The sequence below is a fragment of the Budorcas taxicolor genome, chromosome X (genome assembly GCF_023091745.1).
Source record: "Budorcas taxicolor isolate Tak-1 chromosome X, Takin1.1, whole genome shotgun sequence".
Lineage (NCBI taxonomy): Eukaryota > Metazoa > Chordata > Mammalia > Artiodactyla > Bovidae > Budorcas > Budorcas taxicolor.
In genome coordinates, this window is record NC_068935.1 from 4,629,527 (window position 1) to 4,649,642 (window position 20,116).

Genomic DNA, 20,116 nt, shown 5'->3' on the forward strand with positions numbered 1-20,116 from the left:
TGGTTCATGATCAGTGGACAAAGTATCCTTGCAGGGGACCAGTGGCTCCTTATGTGTGCTAGCTTTCCAGAGAGACCCTGATGTTTGAAAGAAGGGGGTTTGTTTATTTGTAATGACTGTTTACATGAACTGGAGCAAAATGTTGAAAAGAAACATCCAGAATGAAGACAGGGCTAGGATAATCACAATAAGGTCAAATGTTAAGTCATCTCAGGGACAGATTGTCCTCATTTTTTGTGGTGCAGATTATGTACCTTTTACATGCACGTCTTCTTTGGTTTCAAATGTAGCTTCACCTGGCCTGAGAATGCTGCAACCCAGCCTGACTCTGAAAATAATGTTGACCCATTTTCAAGTATTTGCACACCAAAAACAGGAGTCGCTTGTATTATAATGCCTTCACCGCTTTTACCCTGGAAGAGGAAATGGCAACCCACTCCAGCCTGCTTGCCTGGAAAATCCCATGGACAGAGGAGCCTGGCGAGCCACAGTCCATGGGGTCACAAAGAGTTGGACACAACTGAGGAACCAAGCATCACTGCTTTTAAAACCAGACCAATGAGATCTGTAAGTGGGGACCTTCATGATCTGGAAGCTGCCTATCTGTTCTGCTTCTTCTCTTACCATGAACAACCCCAATCCGTTGCCTTCGATTTCTTAACCACAGAGCCTCTGCACATGCTATGGTCATTTCGTTTGCCTGGGATGCTCTTCACTCTTCTTTTTTACCTTGTAATTGCTCAATACTTTTTTTTTTATTATCGTTCCCAATAGCCAGAAAGTTCCATAAGAGCAAACCACATCCAAACTGTTCACCATCTTGTTCACCGCTGTAATGCCTAGTAGGGTATCCAAAACTTAGCAGGCTGTCACCAAATACTTAGTGACTTTAATTTGACCCTTTAGACTCAGTTCAAACATCATCCTCTTTGGGAAGGTGTCCGAGAGCCTCTGGCACTCTTGTGTGCTCCGCAGTCTCCCTGTTCCTATCTATTGAAGTACAGTCATTAAAGATCAGTCTCTCCAAGCAGACTGCTGCTGCTGCTGCTAAGTTGCTTCAGTCGCGTCCGACTCTGTGCGACCCCAGAGACAACAGCCCACCAGGCTCCCCCGTCCCTGGGATTCTCCAGGCAAGAACAATGGAGTGGGTTGCCATTTCCAAGCAGACTAGGCAGTTCTAAAGGGCAGAAACTGTGAGCTTCATACTCCTAACACACAGCACTCTGGACATCACCTGGTATACTTGAAGGCAGCAGTCCCCAGCCTTTTTGGCACCAGAGGCTGGTTTTGTGCAAGATAATTTATCCACAGACCAGGTTGGAGGCAGTGTATGTTTCAGGATGATTCAAGCACATGACATTTATTATGCACTTTATTTCTATTATTATTACCTCAGCTCCACCTCAGATCATCAGGCATTAGATCCCAGAGGTTGGGTACCCCTGCTCTAAGAAGCTCAATGAAGATCTACTGAGCAGATTACGAAGCAACATTTGAGCTCAGAGCACCCTCAGCTATGGCTCATATCCATGTCTCTCAAACAGGAATTATCTGAAAGCAGTGGATAACCAGGTCACATCTTACTGCAGCATCCATTTCTATGCCATTTTTCAGGAGAGGGGCACTTAAATAATTTAAATCATGCATGAGTGAGTGTGTATGTGTGTGCACGTGTGTGTAGTGAGTCAAATTCAGAATACACATCAAATTTTAAGTCAAACAGGAACTCCTACAAATTTACCTTAGGCCTCCTTGCCCACCCCGTCTGGGAGCATGTATCCCCTCTTCTCTGCTGTCCTCGGGTAGTTTACCACCTGCATAATTAAAAAGCAAGTTAAGGACAATGGCAAAGCCAGCATTAAGACTGCTTTCAGATGTCTAACATTGTTTTTATTGTACTTTCCAATTTACTTGCCTCATCTCATCTACAGCATGGTCAAATTTATCGTAATACACTCTCAATAAATGTGTTCATACAAAATTAGCAGTTTAGGTTGAAGGGAAGTAGGGCAAAAAGATCAGAGCCTGAAGATATATGAATAACAGGCACATGGGCATGTTTATAGGCACATGGGATCTAAATTTACATTTCTAGCTTCTCTAGGTTGTATGAAGGTGGTTCATTCAAGTTCTGCCAGGTCCCGCGATTGTTCTCAGTGTGAACACTGTTTTTAAAGAGGCGTGGGCCTCTTCCTGACAACTCTAGGGTGAAAAATTAAGAATACCCGCGGTGCCCTGTGGCTGCTGCGCTGTTACCTAGCATTTGTCTAGAGATTTACATTTTTAACAAAGCTTTGACACACGAGTTCTTACTCGCTCCCCACAACTCTAAACCTAAAAGTAGTTCGGAACACTGAAAATAGCACTCAATCCAACTGTTAGCTCACCGTAGGTGCTTTGCCCCTCTGGATTAAGCAGTGGGCGGCTGCTGCTTCTCCCACCTCGCAGCCCGGGAATGAAGGAACGACTGCGTTTCTTTGGTCTCAACGCAATCATGGCAACAGAAAACACCCACGCCTTCCACTTCGACCCGTACAGTCTGTCTAGGCAATTAAGCAGCGCTCCCCATGGCGGTGCTCCTGCGGGGTGCCAGCTGTCTTGCCAATCAACCCCTCCCACGGAGTGGAGCACAACCACACCCCCGGCAAGGCCTCGGCCAGCCGGGGAAGGTGCTCTGGCCTACACGAGTGGAAGCGGAGTCTCAGGTAAAACTCACACGTGAATCCTCCCAGGCCTCAGTGTCCCCGTCTCTAAAATGGGCTACACCTCCTCTCTCTCGGCTAGTTCCCTTCCACGGCACGCTAGGCCCCTAGGAAGGGAAATCAGTGCTTAACCTCAGCTCCAAGTCCTCTCGTTTGGCAGCCGTCGCCGCGCCGGGCATGCTCAGTAGCCGGGCCGCCCGGCAGCGGGAGTAGGAAGCAGCTTTCCGCGCCCGGGCGGCGGACTGCGGGCACTTTGATGAATCACGTGTGCGGAGGCCCTCTTAAAGAGATAGGCACCTACTTTCCCTCCACCCTAAACACCGCCCTGAGGGCGGCGGCGACCGTGGTAATTACAGCCGCTCGGGGGCAGGGCTTGCCCCGGCGCACAGTAGTGGCAGCGGCTTGTCGAGTCTGGGGTGCCTGGGAGCCGAGAGCCCCGGGGACGTGAAATCGGCAGACCCACTTGCCCTTCCAGGAAGAGGCGCTGCCGAATCGGCGCGGGGCAGCGAGACCGCCCCGAGGGGCTTCCTCAGTGAAGCAGAAGTGGGGTTCCAGGGCACAGGTGACAGGGCCGAAGAAAGATGGAGCAGCCCGGGGCGGCGGCGGCGGCGGGCGCGGGAGGCAGCGGCGAGGAGCCCGGTGGGGGCCGAAGCAACAAGCGGAGCGCGGGGAGCCGGGCCGCCAACGAAGAGGAAACGAAAAACAAACCTAAATTGGTGAGTGCTCCCGCAGCCCCCGCCGGCCTTAGGGACAGCGAGAGCCCCGGGATCCTCCTGCCGTTGAACACGGGGGGACCCGGGGCCCCCTCCCAAGGGTGACCCGCGACCTCGCTGTGCAACTCGGGGAGCCGCTAAAGCAGCGGCCACGCCGAGGCGCGGAGACGGCGTGGGGGCGGAAGAGCACCCCCTTCTCCAGTTAACTCCTTTCTCCGTCTTGGCAGCCGGGAGGCGGTGCGGGAAGGAGAAAGGCCCCACCCCAACTTGGGGAGACCCCGCGTACAGGGTAGGGGCTGTTGTTGGTCTAACTTGGGGGCGCGATCCTTCTTTGCGCGATTTCATTCCCCTCCCATCCGTATCAATTGCTGGGGTTTTGACTCTTTAACGCTTAGGGTCCGGGCAGGGGAACCTCGCTTTTTTTCAGCCCCAGTACTAGGGAGCCCACTCACAGACTTACAAAAGAAAAACAAAAAAACAACCAAACAATCAACCAACCAAACAAAAATCCCACCACTACCGCGACAAAAAGCACACAACTTAGGCCCCCAGTATTTTCTGCTTTACCAGATATCTAAGGAAGAGGCGCCTACGTGCCCCCCCCTCGCCTCTCCATGTGCTCGCCCAAGCAACATTTCTTTAAGAGTGGGGGGAGCGTGGGAGTTAGAGGCTGGAGGAGGCACCACCAACTGTCGTGTGTGTGTGATCGCCAGTCGTCCAGGACTTCCACTTAGTAGATTAAGAACGCTCAAAAGCAGTAGACCGACTGCACAAACCTCCCGTCTTGAGAGTGTCTGAACGAGTGAGAGCAGGCAGTCCATTTCCTGCCACTGACTTCATGTGAGGAGGAATGAAATCTCTGGGGCCTGGTATCAGATTGGGAAATAGTGGGGTTTCTTCAACTCATCAGTTAAAAAGGTTCCTCTTTTTTTTTCCTTCTTTTTTGCCTTGAGCTTATAGAAAAACGGTATAATAATAGTGAAACTTCAAAACTGGTCAAATTCATACAGCGTATTGGCTAAAGACTTTTTTTTTGTCAGCCCTGGCAAATATTAGGCAGACGTTTATCAATAAACTTTCTCATTCGGATGACAGAGGGGACATGGTTTTCCAGCTCAAATTCAGCAAATACTCCTCCTGTCCGAAAGTTCTGTTTGTTTGGAGCGCAAAAGCCACATGTTGTATATTTAGTTTTCAGTTTTAACCAGCAACTGGGTTATAAGGAAGGACGCAGTGACCTTATAACTAAAGACTTTTCTTAGGCCATCTGGCCATTTAGTATGTATTGATACCTGTTGTGCTTCTCTCTTGCCCTCTGTTTGCCTTTCAATTATGGACTGTCCAGATTGGAAAATAGTGATCGAAGTGTTATGGTTACAGGAAATTTACAGCCTTCTATTATGTGGAAAGGGACCTAGCAGGGTGTAATAAAACAACCAGTCTAAGGTCTCATCAGTTCCACCTTAACTTGAGGCAAACTGACAGTTACTTGATGTGTCCTGTTACCACTCTCCCCTCTAGTATTTACAAATGAAGAAACTGAGTCACAAGCTCTTTGTGAATTATCTGCCCTGACAGAGGTTTAATGGGTACTCCTATTACAAAACTTAGAAAAGTTTTGTTTCTATCGCCAAGTTTAATGTATAAAAATCCTGATGTGATTTTTGAAATTTATCATTTTGCAGTAAAAGAGTGATCATGTTTCTTCTTTCTTTCTCTTTTTGGACCCAATACAGAACTGGCTTAAACAGTGATTAAAAGTTTAAACAAAAATAAAAGTGAACTGATAGTTTCCACAAAGTTTGGTACATCCAGCAAGAGCCTTCCACTTTTGGGATATACGAGTTCAAGAAAAAGCACTTATCTCTGTCTGTTAGTAATAACACCTTGATTCTATGCTTCCCTTCCCTTTGGTCATTTGTCCTGTTTCATCTTTTATGCTTTGATAAGGTAACTAGATAGTTGTGAGATGGTATCACTTTCAGTTCCTAGCTAACACTATTTGGTGTTGAACATAGATTAATACATTAGAACAAGTATTCGAATCCAAGAGTTTGTTGATATCAATGGGAACTTTCTTTTGTACTCAAAATAACTTTTGAGCCTTACATGATTTTACAAGCAGATATCTCAGACTTCATAAACACATATTTAGGACGACATTTCAGTTCATTTTAAGGTTTTAAAGTTGACCAAATAATAAGACTTGGTAAACTTTTAAAATAAATGCCTTACTCCTTATTTTGAGTTGTCTTATTGAAGTGCTCAACATGTTCTAAGGCCTAAGAGAGGAGTTCATCTGGGATTCTTGAAATATTGTTGGTAGGGTAAAGCATTACCTGGACTAAATTTTATAATGTTGAGTATTGTGTTGTTAATCACTGTAGTAGTCCTTAATTGTGTTCATGTGTCTGTGTGTGTGTAAGGTGTTGTGGGAGGTTGTAAGAGAGCACCATATAGTAATAGACATTATTTGTGTAGGTGATTATGGGGGATAAGGGTTCTTAAACTGAAATCATATGAAAAAATTTGAGTGTATGTAGATACATTTATTTTTTGGGCCCCCTAGTTTTCATCAGTTCCTTAAAGGCATGTGTCTCCTATAGAAGAATGAAACTGTTGGGTTACCAGAGAGTAAAGGAAATTACAAGTTGATTCCACTTGAAGAAACTGGGAAGAGGAGGAGGTCATTGACAAGGGAGAAGGGAAATAACACTGACTGCATCAGTGGTCGATATTGAAGATAGTTCATCTGTCAGTAAACAGTTAATTAAAAACATCTATATAGTATTAGCTAAAATGAAAGTTTCTACCATGTAGAAAATTTAACACCATAGCTATGGTATAGTGGATTCATACAGTATAAGGGTTGTGGTTCAGTTGTTTTCATTTAGTTTCTCATTGTTCTGGGAAACTGGAGAAGGAAGACACGTTTTCTATAGAGAGGAATGACTTTTATTTATATCCTTTAACCTTTGGATGGGTATTAGTGAGAAGATTTCAGAGCAACATTTCAGGACTTTTAATGACTTCTGCATGGGATTAGTTAAATCAGTTTAATAAAACTTACTTCACTCTTCTTCATATATACAGCCTCATAATGACCCTTTTATTTTGGTTATTTTTAATGAAGGCAACCTTGTTTTGGACTCGTCACTATTTGAATAATGCCTTAGTAGTAGAGCTTTGTATTTTATGTAAACCGTCTGGTTAGGCCCAGATTGTAGCATGTCATCAAACAACATGAATCTTAATTAATTAGCAATTTGATGTCAACCATGGAATGTGTTTTGTCAACTCAAGTAGTTCAGAACACTCGGGAAGTGTCATGAAGGACATCCTGAATCGCACATACTTCAGGCAGTGATTTAACCATTAAGAGAGGCTAGTGTAAGAGGCAGGTTTCCCCGATGGCTCAGCGGGTAAAGAATCTGCCTGCCAGTGCTGGAGATGCAGGAGACCTGGGTTCGATCCATATGTCAGGAAGATCCCTTAGAAAAGGAAATGCTAACCCATTCCAGTATTCTTGCCTGGAAAATCCCATGAACAGAGGAACTGGAGGGCTATAATCCAAAGGGTCACAAAGAGTCAGATGCGACTAAGCACAGTGTTAAAGGTAGAACCAGCACCCCTCACATACATACTGTGGGGTAGAGTGGCGTAGCATTCTTTGACATTTTTGCATTTTGACTTTGTATTTCTGTATAATTCCTAAAGCCTTTGGTTGTTTAGATAGTGTAGTTGCGTTAGTAACTTAAAGTAACAGAAGTTAATATTCTGGTTCTTATATAACTTTCTGAATATTGGGTTATTTGTTTTTAATTGGTTTAAACGTTTTGATTTGAATTGATAAAGGTGAGCATAGTGGGTTCCTGTATGCCGCAAAGACTTAACTGAGCACTTACTGTGTGCTAGGCATTATTCTGAAGGTTGGTGATATAAAGATGCCATTGTCTAGTGAGGGAGACAGGGAAGTTAACTAACAATTACAGAGCTGTGTGATAAGGAACAATGGGAATATGCAGAGGAGGGTGATAATAGAAACATCATGGAGAGGCGTCTGACTCAAATTGAATGCTTGAGTGTGGGAAGGAAAGGCTTACCATAGTAGGTGGTATTTGCACCAAGGCTTGAAGAATGAGGCATTAATTGATGAAGGGGAGGGAAAGGCATTTAAGGGAACAGTGTATACAAAGGTAGAGAGATGTGGTAGCATGCCCAGTAAAGGAGCTGTGGATTGATGTTAGTGGCTGAAACAAAAGTTACATATGGTGGACCTGTCAGAAAAGAGATTGAGTCCAGGTCTTGATGGGTATTTGTATGCCATGTTCCAGTTTCCACTTCTTTCTGAAAGCCATAGTAAGTCACTGAAGAGATTTGAGGAGACCGAGCTGATCAGAATTGTGTGTCAGAAAGAAACTTAATATAGTGGAGACTTTCTTGGACAGGGGTGCCAGAATGGAGGCAGGAAGACCAGTTAGGAGGAGCAGAATGGTATGAGTTCATTGTTTAAGGTTGGAGACCTGAATTTCAACTGCAGTGCCTCCAGTCATCCATTTACTCAGCATATTTCTCTGCATCTCTGTTTCCTCCTGCTGCTCCATCACCTCTCCTTCCTTCTACACACCCTGAACATCTTCACCAGATTGGAAATGGGCTGCCGTGTTTTTCTTTATAAATCTAACCTCTCCAGGTGGTGTCTCATAATACTCTCATTCTTCCATTAAGCCATCAGCTTTCTGAAAGCCCTTGCTTATTCCGAACTCCTGTCATGAGTCTTAACGTTATATGCTGATCTCGTATGTCCAATAGATTTTAAAATGCTTCTGGGCAAGGGTCCTGCGTTATGCCTATTCTTAAATCTTGCAGACCAGTGCTGGGGTGCAGAAGCACTCAACATATTATTATTAGCTGGGAATTCTTTCCCTATAGGCCAGGCATTTTGAGAGTATGAATTGTTGAAAAGAGATTTTTTGAAAAAGAAATGTGCTGGTTTTTTCCTCTTAGAATATATACTCCATCATATGAACCTATTTGTACATGTTTGTGTCCTTTCTGTAATTTTGAAAGTTGAGAAACTTCTAGCTTGATTTCTTATTTGTTTGATTGGGTTCTTGTGATGTCACAGCCTGAACTTCCATGTGGGGAACCAGTATCCAACAACAACAAAAATGATACAAATAGTCACAGATATAGAAAACAAACTTATCGTTATCCAGGGGGTAACGGAATGGAGGGATAAATTGGGAGATTGGAATTGACATGTATATCATCAATTACACTGTAGTGATCTATATGGGAAAATAATCTGAAAAAGTGGATATATGTATATGTATAACTGATTCACTTTGCTGTACAAACTAGCACATTGTAAGTCAACTATACTCCCATAAATATTAAAAAAAAAAAAAAAACTATTCGTGACCCAAGTAACATTTTATTGATAATAGTACGAGATATTGGATTATTAGCCAAAGAATACTGAATAGAGGACCAAAGGACCTGGGTTCCAGTATTTAGTCTTTTAGTTGCTTGTAATCTCTGACGGGCCGTTTAATAGCAGAGGGTTTGAGCCCTTGATTAATGTCTGACAGAGATAATGCTTACCTGATTTCCTTCACAAGGTGATTTAGATAAAACACAGTGGTGAATGAGAAAGCATATAGGAAATTTTATATTGCTGTGCAAATATACAGCAATATTGTTAACTCCTTATTACCCGAATCAAATGCATTGTGATTGGATAGTTTAATGGCTTTCTTGCAGTTTGATAGTTCTAACATGATTGTATAAAGTACTATAATAAGGTTATTTTTTGGTTGATTCCTTATTCTCTCTCCAGTTTGTCTGTTTGAAAGATTATACATTCTGTCCTTCTGCAAATAATTTGTTTTGTTTAATAAATGTAAGGTGTGAGTTTAATTTTTTTTCACTGTATTTTTTTTTTTTTTAATAATCAGGCTATCCTTGTTTTTCCATGTATCAGTTTGAGAAATTTAAAACTTCTGTTAAAAAAGTTTCACTAGATATCTATGACAGTTAGTTGTCTTGTCAGGCAGCTTACTGCTGTTGTACAAATAAGAAAACTGAGTCACTGATGTGTTAAGGAGTCTGACCTAAAGATAAGTTTAAAGCTCTCAGTTCTATTGTCAACGTTAGAGACAGCACTGAGTCACTGTGCTTCAGGAACTTTGAAAGTGAAAAATGATGAAATCTCTTTTTTTAAAATTCCTTTTTGGAACAATTATCATTTTAATCCACCGAGATTTCACTCTGAATGCCAAGATCTCGGGCAGTAGCAACATGTCATTGAAGTAAAATCATATACTTTTCCAACCTGACCTCAACACTGTAAGTAACAGGATCCTCTGAAAATAGTGCCTACATAATATATGCTAATGTACATGAAATAGCACATTTGACTAAGTATCACTGGATATTATAATTAGGGATGATTATTGAAGACCCAAATTTCTCTTGGTCCTATATTTCAGTCTGCCACGCAGAAGAGACCAGTTCCTTTCATCAGATTTTGGTTGTTTCATACTTACTTTTGTCTCATGACTCAAGAAATTAACATGATGGCCAGGTGATTTGAAATACAGCTATATACTTGTGATCCAGGTAGACATCTTATAAAAGACACTCAAGTGGAAGACAGCTCAAAAAATGATGCATGTAAAGGAAAGTTGAGATGCAGTTTCACATAACTATTTATTATCAATGTAAGTAATAGAAATAGAAATAAATCAATTTGTCCTAATGTAAAACTTACCTGATGAGGCTGAATCGGTTTCAGTTTAAATTGTTTACTTGGGCTGTGGCTTGAACAGACATTCAACTGAATCCTAATCCTTGCTTGCTTTCTGTGAAGTGGCCTGGGAAAACGGGTATGGGTGCCTTTCTCACGAAAGAATGTGGAAAGCAAAATTTTACTAATCACCATTTACACAGGCTTTGGTTTAAGGAAGGTCTTTCTGTATTGCTTTAGCAAGAGTCAGCTACATTGCTTACCAGGTACAGAACTGCAAGTTGGCCTCCAGTCTCTCTTTCTGTCAGGGCTCTGTTGTGGTGCCGAGGGCAAGTGAGAAATTCCTCAGGTGGCTATTCAGGCAGGCCTAGGTCGGAATCCACGACTTCATTAGGAATGAGTGATTTCTCAAAGGCTATTGATTCAGTCACCTAGCAGTTCTGGTGCTCATCAAGGGGAGAAAAGATGTTGGGGACGATCCTTTAAAAATCTATTTGTTCTTCTGTGATAGATATCCACATGCTTTGGTAAAGATCTGCTCAAAATTATGAAGAATTTTTATCTGCCTTTATTTTGCTGGTCTTTCCCCAGCAAAAAGTAAAAGAACTAAAATAGAGTTTTCACTTTATTTGTAATATGGGCTAGTTAATAAGGCTTTATTATGAAAAGGTATGAGAAATTTCAACCTACTAAGAATTAGACACCACCATGGGGTATTATATCCATTAACTACATATAGTAGTTTTGATTTTCAACATTTGCTTCATCCATCCTTTATTTATTTCCTTGCTGAAGTACTTTAATGCAGATCCCAGATATTGTGTCGTTTTACTCCTATGTGGTTCAGTGTGCATCTCTAAAAATGACTGACTAAAAAAAAAAGTAACCACTATGCCCCTGTCACATCTTTCAAAATTAACATATTCATTGGGATCATCTCAGTATCTTCTGACACTCAACTCATAATCCAATATCCCCAGTTGCCTCAAAAAAGAATTGATGCTTTTGAACTGTGGTGTTGGAGAAGACTCTTGAGAGTCCCTTGGACTGCAAGGAGATCCAACCAGTCCATTTTGAAGGAGATCAGTCCTGGGTGTTCTTTGGAAGGACTGATGCTAAAGCTGAAACTCCAACACTTTGGCCACGTCATGCGAAGGGTTGACTCATTGGAAAAGACTCTGATGCTGGGAGGGATTGGGGGCAGGAGGAGAAGGGGACGGCAGAGGATGAGATGGCTGGATGGCATCACTGACTCGATGCACATGAGTTTGGGTGAACTTCCGGAGTTGGTGATGGACAGGGAGGCCTGGCGTGCTGCAATTCATGGGGTCGCAAAGACTTGGCCACGACTGAGCAACAGAACTGAACTGAACTGAGTGTGTGCCTAATTAATGTACATCTCATTGAGCTCTTTATACAAATGAAGCTTTAAATTAATGGCAAAATGTCTTTCAAAGTTGCTCCACATAAAGTATCATATGTATCAGCTCCAGTTAAGTTCACTTCTGTCTTTAATTCTGTAGAAACACCTGGAAAGGTTGACTATACATACAGGTGTGGAGAGGCTCCCTAGAACAGCTACTATGTGCTGAGAAAAGAGACCGAATTAAGACTTTTGGCTCCACTTACTAATTGGGTAATCACATGTTCTTCATTTTGCATTTTTTGGAGTGGGGTTATGTGCAAGAATTCCCTCCCAGGGGAATATGGTAGCTAGTTGGGCAAAGGATCGGCTTATTGTTTTGTCAATCAAGGGTTCATAGAACTCTCTGATAGGTGCTCTAGATGACTAAGTTCAGGTTACTAGCTCTAGTTTCAATTTCCATACAAAGACCAATTTGGTACTTTGTGTCTGTCTTTGTTTTTTAGCCTTTTAAAAACACTCTAGGTTGCTGCCTGTGGATAATTGGGTGAGCAAAGCTTTGCAAAGAACTCTGAACTATTAAGTTTCCTTATTTAGACATTTGTAGGGTTAAAATTGAAAGCCAGCCTACACTAATGAGGAGCTGGGGATGGGTGGAGTGGGTAAGTATGAGAAATCAGCTTGGGCAGAAGGCCTAGACTCCACACAGATTTACTAACGAAATTGTGTAACCACTACTTTCCAGACAGCAATTTCGTGCTGTTATTGTGCTGGGCAGTGATAGGCATATAATTTTTCGAGCTTTGCAGACTCAAGTAGGTTTGCATCTTCTAGGCTGACCCAATCAGCTGGGTTGATTTTCCTCAAAATAGATGATGATTGATAATTGTTTGGGCTGAACAGGTGGCAGGTTTTCTTCTTTCATTTTGCTTGAAGAAAAGACAACTCTGGAGGTGGTGTGTTGTGTGCTTTGAAATCATCACTGATAAAATCTCAAAGCCTTAATAGCATATTATTTTGGCTGAAGATGCTTAGGAAGATTCTCTGTGGAGAAAGCAAGGCCCTGGTATAGACTGCACACTGACATTTTGAATTTACATGTGTTATCAAGACCGGCGTTGCTGTGTATGGTTGAGCCCTGCTTACGGGTGTGAGACCACAGAGGTCAAAATACTTACCAAATCATTTGCCAAGTCTCAGGACTGTGACTTCCGGGGACGACTATTTCTAGTTCACACAGGGGTGCCATGTGGGTTAGCTATTGCAGTTAAGACCAGGTGGATTTTATTCTCACACCAAATAGGAAATTCAGCAAGGCACAGAACTTAGTTTAATGTCTCATGTAGAATAGGTATTTTTCCATTTGTCATTGATTCTGAAATAGACAATATAAGGTGTCCATGTATGTGCAGTGTTTTTCAAAACCTGCTTATATATGATTGCAGCCCTCAAATGTAGAGGATTGTGTCCTTGGAGATCTAGGCTACAGGTTCAGTATGTTGATTACTTTCTCTGACCTCAGGCTCCTCCTCCCTTTCTGCCCTCCTCCCAGTCATTTTCTTGACATTCTTGTGCCTCAAGAGTGCTTCATGTGGTTACAGATCATATGAGTAAGACTGCATTTTTTTCTGAAGTTTATGTCATAAGTCCAATTCATTTTCACTTACATTGCCCATGATACAAGGCAGTAACTTGAAGAAAGTTAAAATGGGTTAAAATAAATATGTCAGAAGCATTTCCTTTAATAATATGCTGTGCGGTCTAATACCTCCCATTACAAAATCAATGTGTTCCAGAAGAGTCAGGGTGTACATAAAACATTTGTGAGTAGAAATAATCTTTTCTTGGGCTGACCTCACAGCTTGTTTTTCATTGGCAGTGCATTAGCTTACATTTTCCCTCCCCTTTGGTTGAGTAGCTAATGGTCTTTAAACAAGCTATTAAAGGGAAGAATAATTTTACAATGCAGAAAAATAAAAATGGCCTGGATTTTATCCATGCTGGTGGTTTGGCTTTTCATATATTTGTTTTACTGAAGCAGGGCTAACTCATGTTTCCTAATGTCTAAATTATCAAGCATGTTCCGTATATCTTGTGCTTCCTTCATCAAACCGTTTTCAGATGGTCTTGTGAATTTCTGAGAGATCCAAATCCTCCATTTTTATATAAGTTGAGTAGGTCTGAGACAAAATACTAAACTTTAAGTGGCCATATCTCTGTGAAAAATGGAACTGAGGCATTAGTTATACTTTAAATTAGGAATTGTGTAGGGCTCTGGACCCAATTTTCCATGCTCTTCCTACCAGCTCTGTTGTAGCTAACTGTGGATCAAAATGTTCTATTACAAACCTGTGCTTTCAACCCCCTCCCTTTAAGTAATGTGTTATCATTTGCTTGTTTCCATCCCTGAAGGTCATCTCTATCGTTTTTACTGGTTTCTGTGAGTATTATTCGGAGAAGGCAATGGCACCCCACTCCAGTACTCTTGCCTGGAAAATCCCATGGATGGAGGAGCCGGGTAGGCTGCAGTCCATGGGGTCACTAAGAGTCAGACACAACTGAGCGACTTCACTTTGACTTTTCACTTTCATGCATTGGAGAAGGAAATGGCAACCCACTCCAGTGTTCCTGCCTGGAGAATCCCAGAGACAGAGGAGCCTAGTGGGCTGCTGTCTGTGGGGTCACACAGAGTTGGACACGACTGAAGCGACTTAGCAGCAGCAGCAGCAGTGATTATTATTAATGGTGTATGCTACTACCTGGCCGCAGAGGTAACATGCAGAAGGGCTGCCATTGGATATGAAATCAGTTATTGAGTGTGATAGATTTATTTAAAAGCATTGCCTATCTATACCTGTCACCGACCATGTTGCCCTAAACTAGTAGAAGCCATATTTTGTTCTTAGTATCACCCCTTCATGTTTTCAAGGTACATCTTATTTTATAGAATCTTAGAGCCCAGGACTGAGCCAGAGGCCAAGAAGAGTAAGGGGGCAGAAAAAAAGAATGAAAAAGAGGAAACACTCTGTCTGAGGGACCCCAGATCAGAAAACGTTACCCAGTGGCAAAGCAGCTACACTCAAGGCCTGCTCCTGGAATGTGGATTGGCTTTGAGCCTGGATTAAGAAGAAAAGTTTAGATGTGAGTGGAATTAAGGGGAGCAGAGGCTGATCTTGGGGTTTAATCACCACTTTCCATTTTAGTCCCTAGCAGTGTAGCTTTCTTGTGGGAGAGGTACAAGGTTTTCACCAAGTCATATCACTTGTATTTCTCAAATGCCATTTCAACAGTTCCACTGCCATTGTCTTATTTAATGTCCTCATCTCTTCCCTGGCATGTCAGAAAAACTTCGTTACTGGACTTGCTCCATTTTATCTCTTGCATATCCAACATTTATATAACTACTGCTTGAAAAAATCTTAGCTGGCTATCCACTGCCTATAGAGGGGAAAAACCCAGTCTTTTCAGTATTACATGTAACACTTTCTTGCTTCCTTGTCACTTAATGTAGTTTTGTTGTTGTTCAGATGCCCAGTTGTGTTCGACTCTTCATGACTTCTGGACTGCAGCGTGCCAGGCCTCCCTGTCCCTGTAGTTTATAACTGTTTAAATATTATGCTGCTAGACTTAAATTTCTTCTGCAGAGACTGTGTCTCACCTAGTTCTAGTACTTAGCATATAGATTCTTTCGGAGAAGGAAATGGCAACCCACTCCAGTAATCTTGCCTGGAGAACCCCAAGGAGCCTGGCATGCCATAGTCCATAGGTTTGCAAATAATATGACACAACTTAGTGACTGAATGACAAGAGTATTTTATATGCTATACAGAGTTGAAATAAGTGGTTAATAAGATATCTAACTGGTCCTGTTAAGTTGTATTTTTTTTTAGGAGTTAGTTTCTGGCAATTTAAAGAAGTTATATAGAGAGTAAGCTAACTACTTCTTAAAATGTAATGCTGGGCAAGCCATTTATGTAGTTTCCCTTTTGGTGTCAGCTTATTCTGTCAAATAAGGAAGTTGAAATAAACAGTTTCCAAGGTTCCATTCAGCTCTGACATTCTGGGAGTCAAAAGTTATTGAGAGCTGTAATGAATCTGACCTAACATAAATACATGACATCTGGGTTCTAGTTAGAAGAAAAATTGACAGTCATGAAAGATGACTGTTTAAGGCTGAACGCTAACAGGAAAAAATATAGGTTAATTTTACAGTCCTGTTTCTGAAGTCTGAGTGAGTCTAGTTTAGTGAAGGTGACGTCAACATTGGTTTAACCATGCATTGTGTGCAGAACCCTGCTGGCTCTGCTCTGGGTTGTCATACTCCTTGGGTGGTAGCCTTGGTTCACTGACCGAGTATAGTACTCGAGCCTTTCCAGAGTGGATTTGCAATAACCAACAAGATCATATGTGCCAGTTGCTACCCTAAGTGTCTTGCATGTATTTGTCAAGTACATTGGAGAGTTTGGAGTTTTATCCTGTTACTGCTTCCTAGATGATTATGGAAGACTCAAGACTCCTGGATCAGTGGCAAAAGATGGTTTCTTATTCATTACAAAAGCAGTAGCTAGAATGGCAACATGACATGGCTGGTTCACTGTGGTCCTAAGTCACACAAGGTAGCCCAGGATGGATGCCTATCCAGACAGTCAGTGGCATTACGGGAGGGGAACACTGAGCTTGGCTGACTTCCCACTTTTATGGTAAGGAGAAGCAACCCTGCTCTTTGTCTGGGGAGCAGTGATACTATTACCTCATCATCACAGTCACTTTCTACAAACACAGCCTTAGGAGATGGCTTCGCTGAAGTGATGTCCAGCCTTTCAGTCTTGGCAAACCCAGCAACAGTGTGCAGGGGTGCTTGGGGATGGGTGGCAGAGATCCCCGTCTCTATCAATAGTAACTCATTTGATCCTCACAACGTTATTTTGTAGGTGTGGAGGAAAGGTTCAAAGTCAATCAGTAACTTGCCTGAATTTATGCAGTGGTGAATTTGGAATTCAAGACCAGTGTGATTATAAAAATCCATGTTTTTAACCAAGATTTGGCCTATATTACGTAAGACGGTAAACTTCAGAGTAGCTCTGAAGATCTGAAGACCGAGTGGTTCTCTGCACTGGTGATGGTTGGACCGGCTCTAGATTTGTACTATGTGTGTGTGCTTAGTTGCTCAGTCGTGTCCGCCTCTTTGCGACCCCATGGCCTATAGCCCACCAGGCTCCTCTGTCTATGGGATTCTCCAGGCAAGAATACTAGAGTGGGTTGCCATGCCCTCCTCCAGGGGATCTTCCCAACCCAGGGATTGAACCCAGGTCTCCTGCATTGCAGGCAGATTCTTTACCATCTGAGCCACCAGGGAAGCCCAAGAATACTGGAGTGGGTAGCCCCTATCCCTTCTCCAGGGGATCTTCCCGACCCTGGAATTGAACCAGGGTCTCCTGCACTGCAGGTGGATTCTTTACCAGCTGAGCTACCAGGGAAGCCCAGATTTGTACTATGCTTATGTCTAATTTAGAAGGGAGAGTTCAGGGACCATTCATTTTATTGTCACTGATAGTCAAAAGTCAAGATTCTTTGATTCACTGCCATGAAGTAGTGGGTCAGTAGTGGGTCAGACTTACTAGAAGAGAACCATGAGGATGAAAGTGATAAGGCTGTGGATTTTAAGGATGCATGAAGATAATTATTAAAAAAAAAAGCAGATGTATGGCAAAACCAATACAATATTGTAAAGTAATTAACCTCCAATTAAAATAAATAAATTTATATTTAAAAAAAAACAAAAAAAACTAAAAAAAAAAGGCACAAAAAACCAGGCTAGTCTCTATCAAATAATGTCATGGTTAATACAAGCCCTGGAGAAGGAAATGGCAACCCACTCCAATAGTCTTGCCTGGAGAATCCTATGGACAGAGCAGCCCGGAAGTCTGCAGTCCATGGGGTCACAAGAGTCAGACACGACTTAGCCACTAAACCACCACCAGAACACAAGGCCTCCTGTATTTTTTACTGTTGCATATTGCAGATTCTCTCACTCTTTTGTCTTTTGTTAGCCAGGAATAGTGTAGCTTTCGAACCAGTTACTTTGGAAGCCATCCTGCCTGCTTCATCTGGTAGTTTGTATCTCTCCTCCCCTCCCCACTCTCCTTCTGTTTGTTTGTGAAATTTTATGTGAAGTAAAACTGCTTTGGAAAAGCTAATGCTATCTTCTGTTATACAAGTATACAACATGCATTGTTTCTTGTTGAGGGGAGTGCCAAGAACCACCTACCTTCTCCTGCTGCTTCCTTCTCCTTCCTGCTTTGCCTAAAGATTGGCTGCTAAAAAACTGTGACATATTCAGCCAAGTGCTGTCTTTTTTAATTAGACTGCTGAAAGTGTTGTGACAAACTATTATTGCGTTGATGTGTTGACGAGTAATAGAGCCCTAAACTATGGGCTTAGGTGCCAAGTGATAGGGAAGTACATAATGTGATTTGACGTCTGGTTCCTCAACCTTAACCATCATCCCTCCCCAAAGGAAAAAGGAACCTTTAGACCAAAGGTAATGAGTAAAATAGATCACGAATACAACAGTATATGCCTGGAAATGGGCTATTTCACTCTTCTAATCACTTACCTTAATGAGCTGAAATTTCTTGATTATTACTTTTCATAGAACTATGTACCATCAATATGTACCATAGAACTATGTACCGTTCTTTTCATAGAGCTGTTGTACCACCTAGGAGGTAAAGGCTGTCTTAAGCTCACATAATGATATAAATATAACTGGGACAGCAGTTAACTAAGCAGACTGAGTATTTAAAAATTTTGTTTTTCAAATACCTCTCCTATCTGTTCTTACAATTTCATGCTTCCTTCAAATGTGGTCATGGTTGCTGATGTCCTTCTTTGGTTTTTGACCTCATCTAACCCGAAGAACTTTGTGCTTTGGACAGATATTTAAGGAAGGGTGTAGCATTCCTCTGTCCCCAAAAGTAGGTTCATTTTCTTTACAGCACTGGTTCTCAGTGGGGTGTACTTTTACCTCCCAGAGGACACTTGGTAATTTTTGATTGTCCAATGTGCAGACATTTTTGATTGTCAAATAGGTGAGGATGCTACTGGTATGTAGTGAATAGATGTCAGGGGTGCTGCTGAACATTCTGTGATGTGTGAGATAGCCCCCCATGACAAAGAATTCTCCTGCACAAAATGTCTCTCCATTCTGTCCTTTCCTCTGTATTGAGACAGGGCCAGATCTTCAAGGAAGATGTCTTCAAGGAAGCATCATTTATTTCATTGACTCTCACCAATTTTATTTTCATTTCTTTCCTTTTCATTATTGGATTATCTGCTGGGGTGTACTGTTGATAACTTTGTAGTTGTAAGCGATACCTCTTATCACTTCTCTCATTTCTGACCTCTAAGAAAAATGTTCATTTTTAAATAAATTTATATTAAAAAACAAAAAATATCCTAATGAGTTTGAAAGGCTCTTTTTCCATCTGCTGGTTCCTTGATACCTCAACAACGTTTGACACTTATCATTTTGAGATCATCGTCTATATAGATGTTAGATTCCACAGCCCAGTCTTCCCTGGCAGCTTCTGCCTCTGAATTGGCTGACTGCCAAAAGTAACAACTTTCCCTGCCTCTCGCCTCAAAAGCAACTCACTTTATCTGCTCTTCTCCACGTCTAGTTGCAGGCCATCCTATGCCTCTTCCAGGGCTGCCTGAGCACAGTTGAGGCCAAGCCTTTCTAGCTTCTCTGACATCTCAGTTCAATACTATGTCACTGTTTGCTGAAATACGTCTCCTAACTGTGATGCTGTACTTATAAAACCAGTATATAGTTGCTGATTCATTTATCTGAGACCCATCTGAAACCTGAAATACTTTATGCCAGTGTTTTGTTTTTTTTTTTGGACAGTGGTTTTCATATTCTTCCTAGTCTCAGGGAAAATAAAAATTAACTTGACACCCATCCCCCTTTAACGTGTGCGCGTGCATGCGTGAGCACATGCACACACACACACACATGATATTTATCAAGCTTATTTATTCATGATGAAGTTTACTCTTGCCTTTCTTATCACCAGACTGTATTTCAATAATATTAGTCACTGACTGGCGTTTATGGTTTCTGTTCCAGTTGGGGTCAAGGTTAACTTCCCTATTTGACCAGTGAAAATCAGTAACTACTTCGCACCCGACTCGTAGGGACCAAGCTTATGTTCATATTTAGGGTTACTGTTAAGTTACCTAATTTTAATCTTCTTATCTTTCTTTTTCTGTTTTGCCTCTTTATTTAAGTGAAGCTATTAGCTATGTTAGTCCATATGCCTGAAATGACCTCTTATCTTTTTTTCTTTCCACAGTGACTAGTACATATTTCCTTCCATTTTTTTTCATACATTCCTTACAATCTTAATTGCCTGATTGAAAGTGATAAGGTCAACTCCCGCCTCTTTAACTTGCAGTTCCCCATAGAGAACCAGTTCATTCTGCAGCACATGTGGCTATGTTCACAGTTGTGCTCATTATGAATGGTGTTATGGTCTGTGATCATTCCACACATCAAATCCTCCTTCTGTACGAGACAATA

The 20,116-nt window shown here is 41.9% G+C and overlaps 1 protein-coding gene across 1 annotated transcript in view; it reads left to right on the plus strand.

Moving 5' to 3' along the window:
• The first annotated feature begins 3,283 nt into the window (after nucleotides 1-3,283).
• The window catches only part of DIAPH2 (diaphanous related formin 2), a 791,835-nt gene continuing 775,002 nt past the window's right edge, over nucleotides 3,284-20,116 (plus strand). The window contains exon 1 of the mRNA XM_052663405.1: nucleotides 3,284-3,418. Coding sequence (XP_052519365.1) covers nucleotides 3,284-3,418 — 135 coding nt within the window. The remainder of the gene's footprint in view (nucleotides 3,419-20,116) is intronic.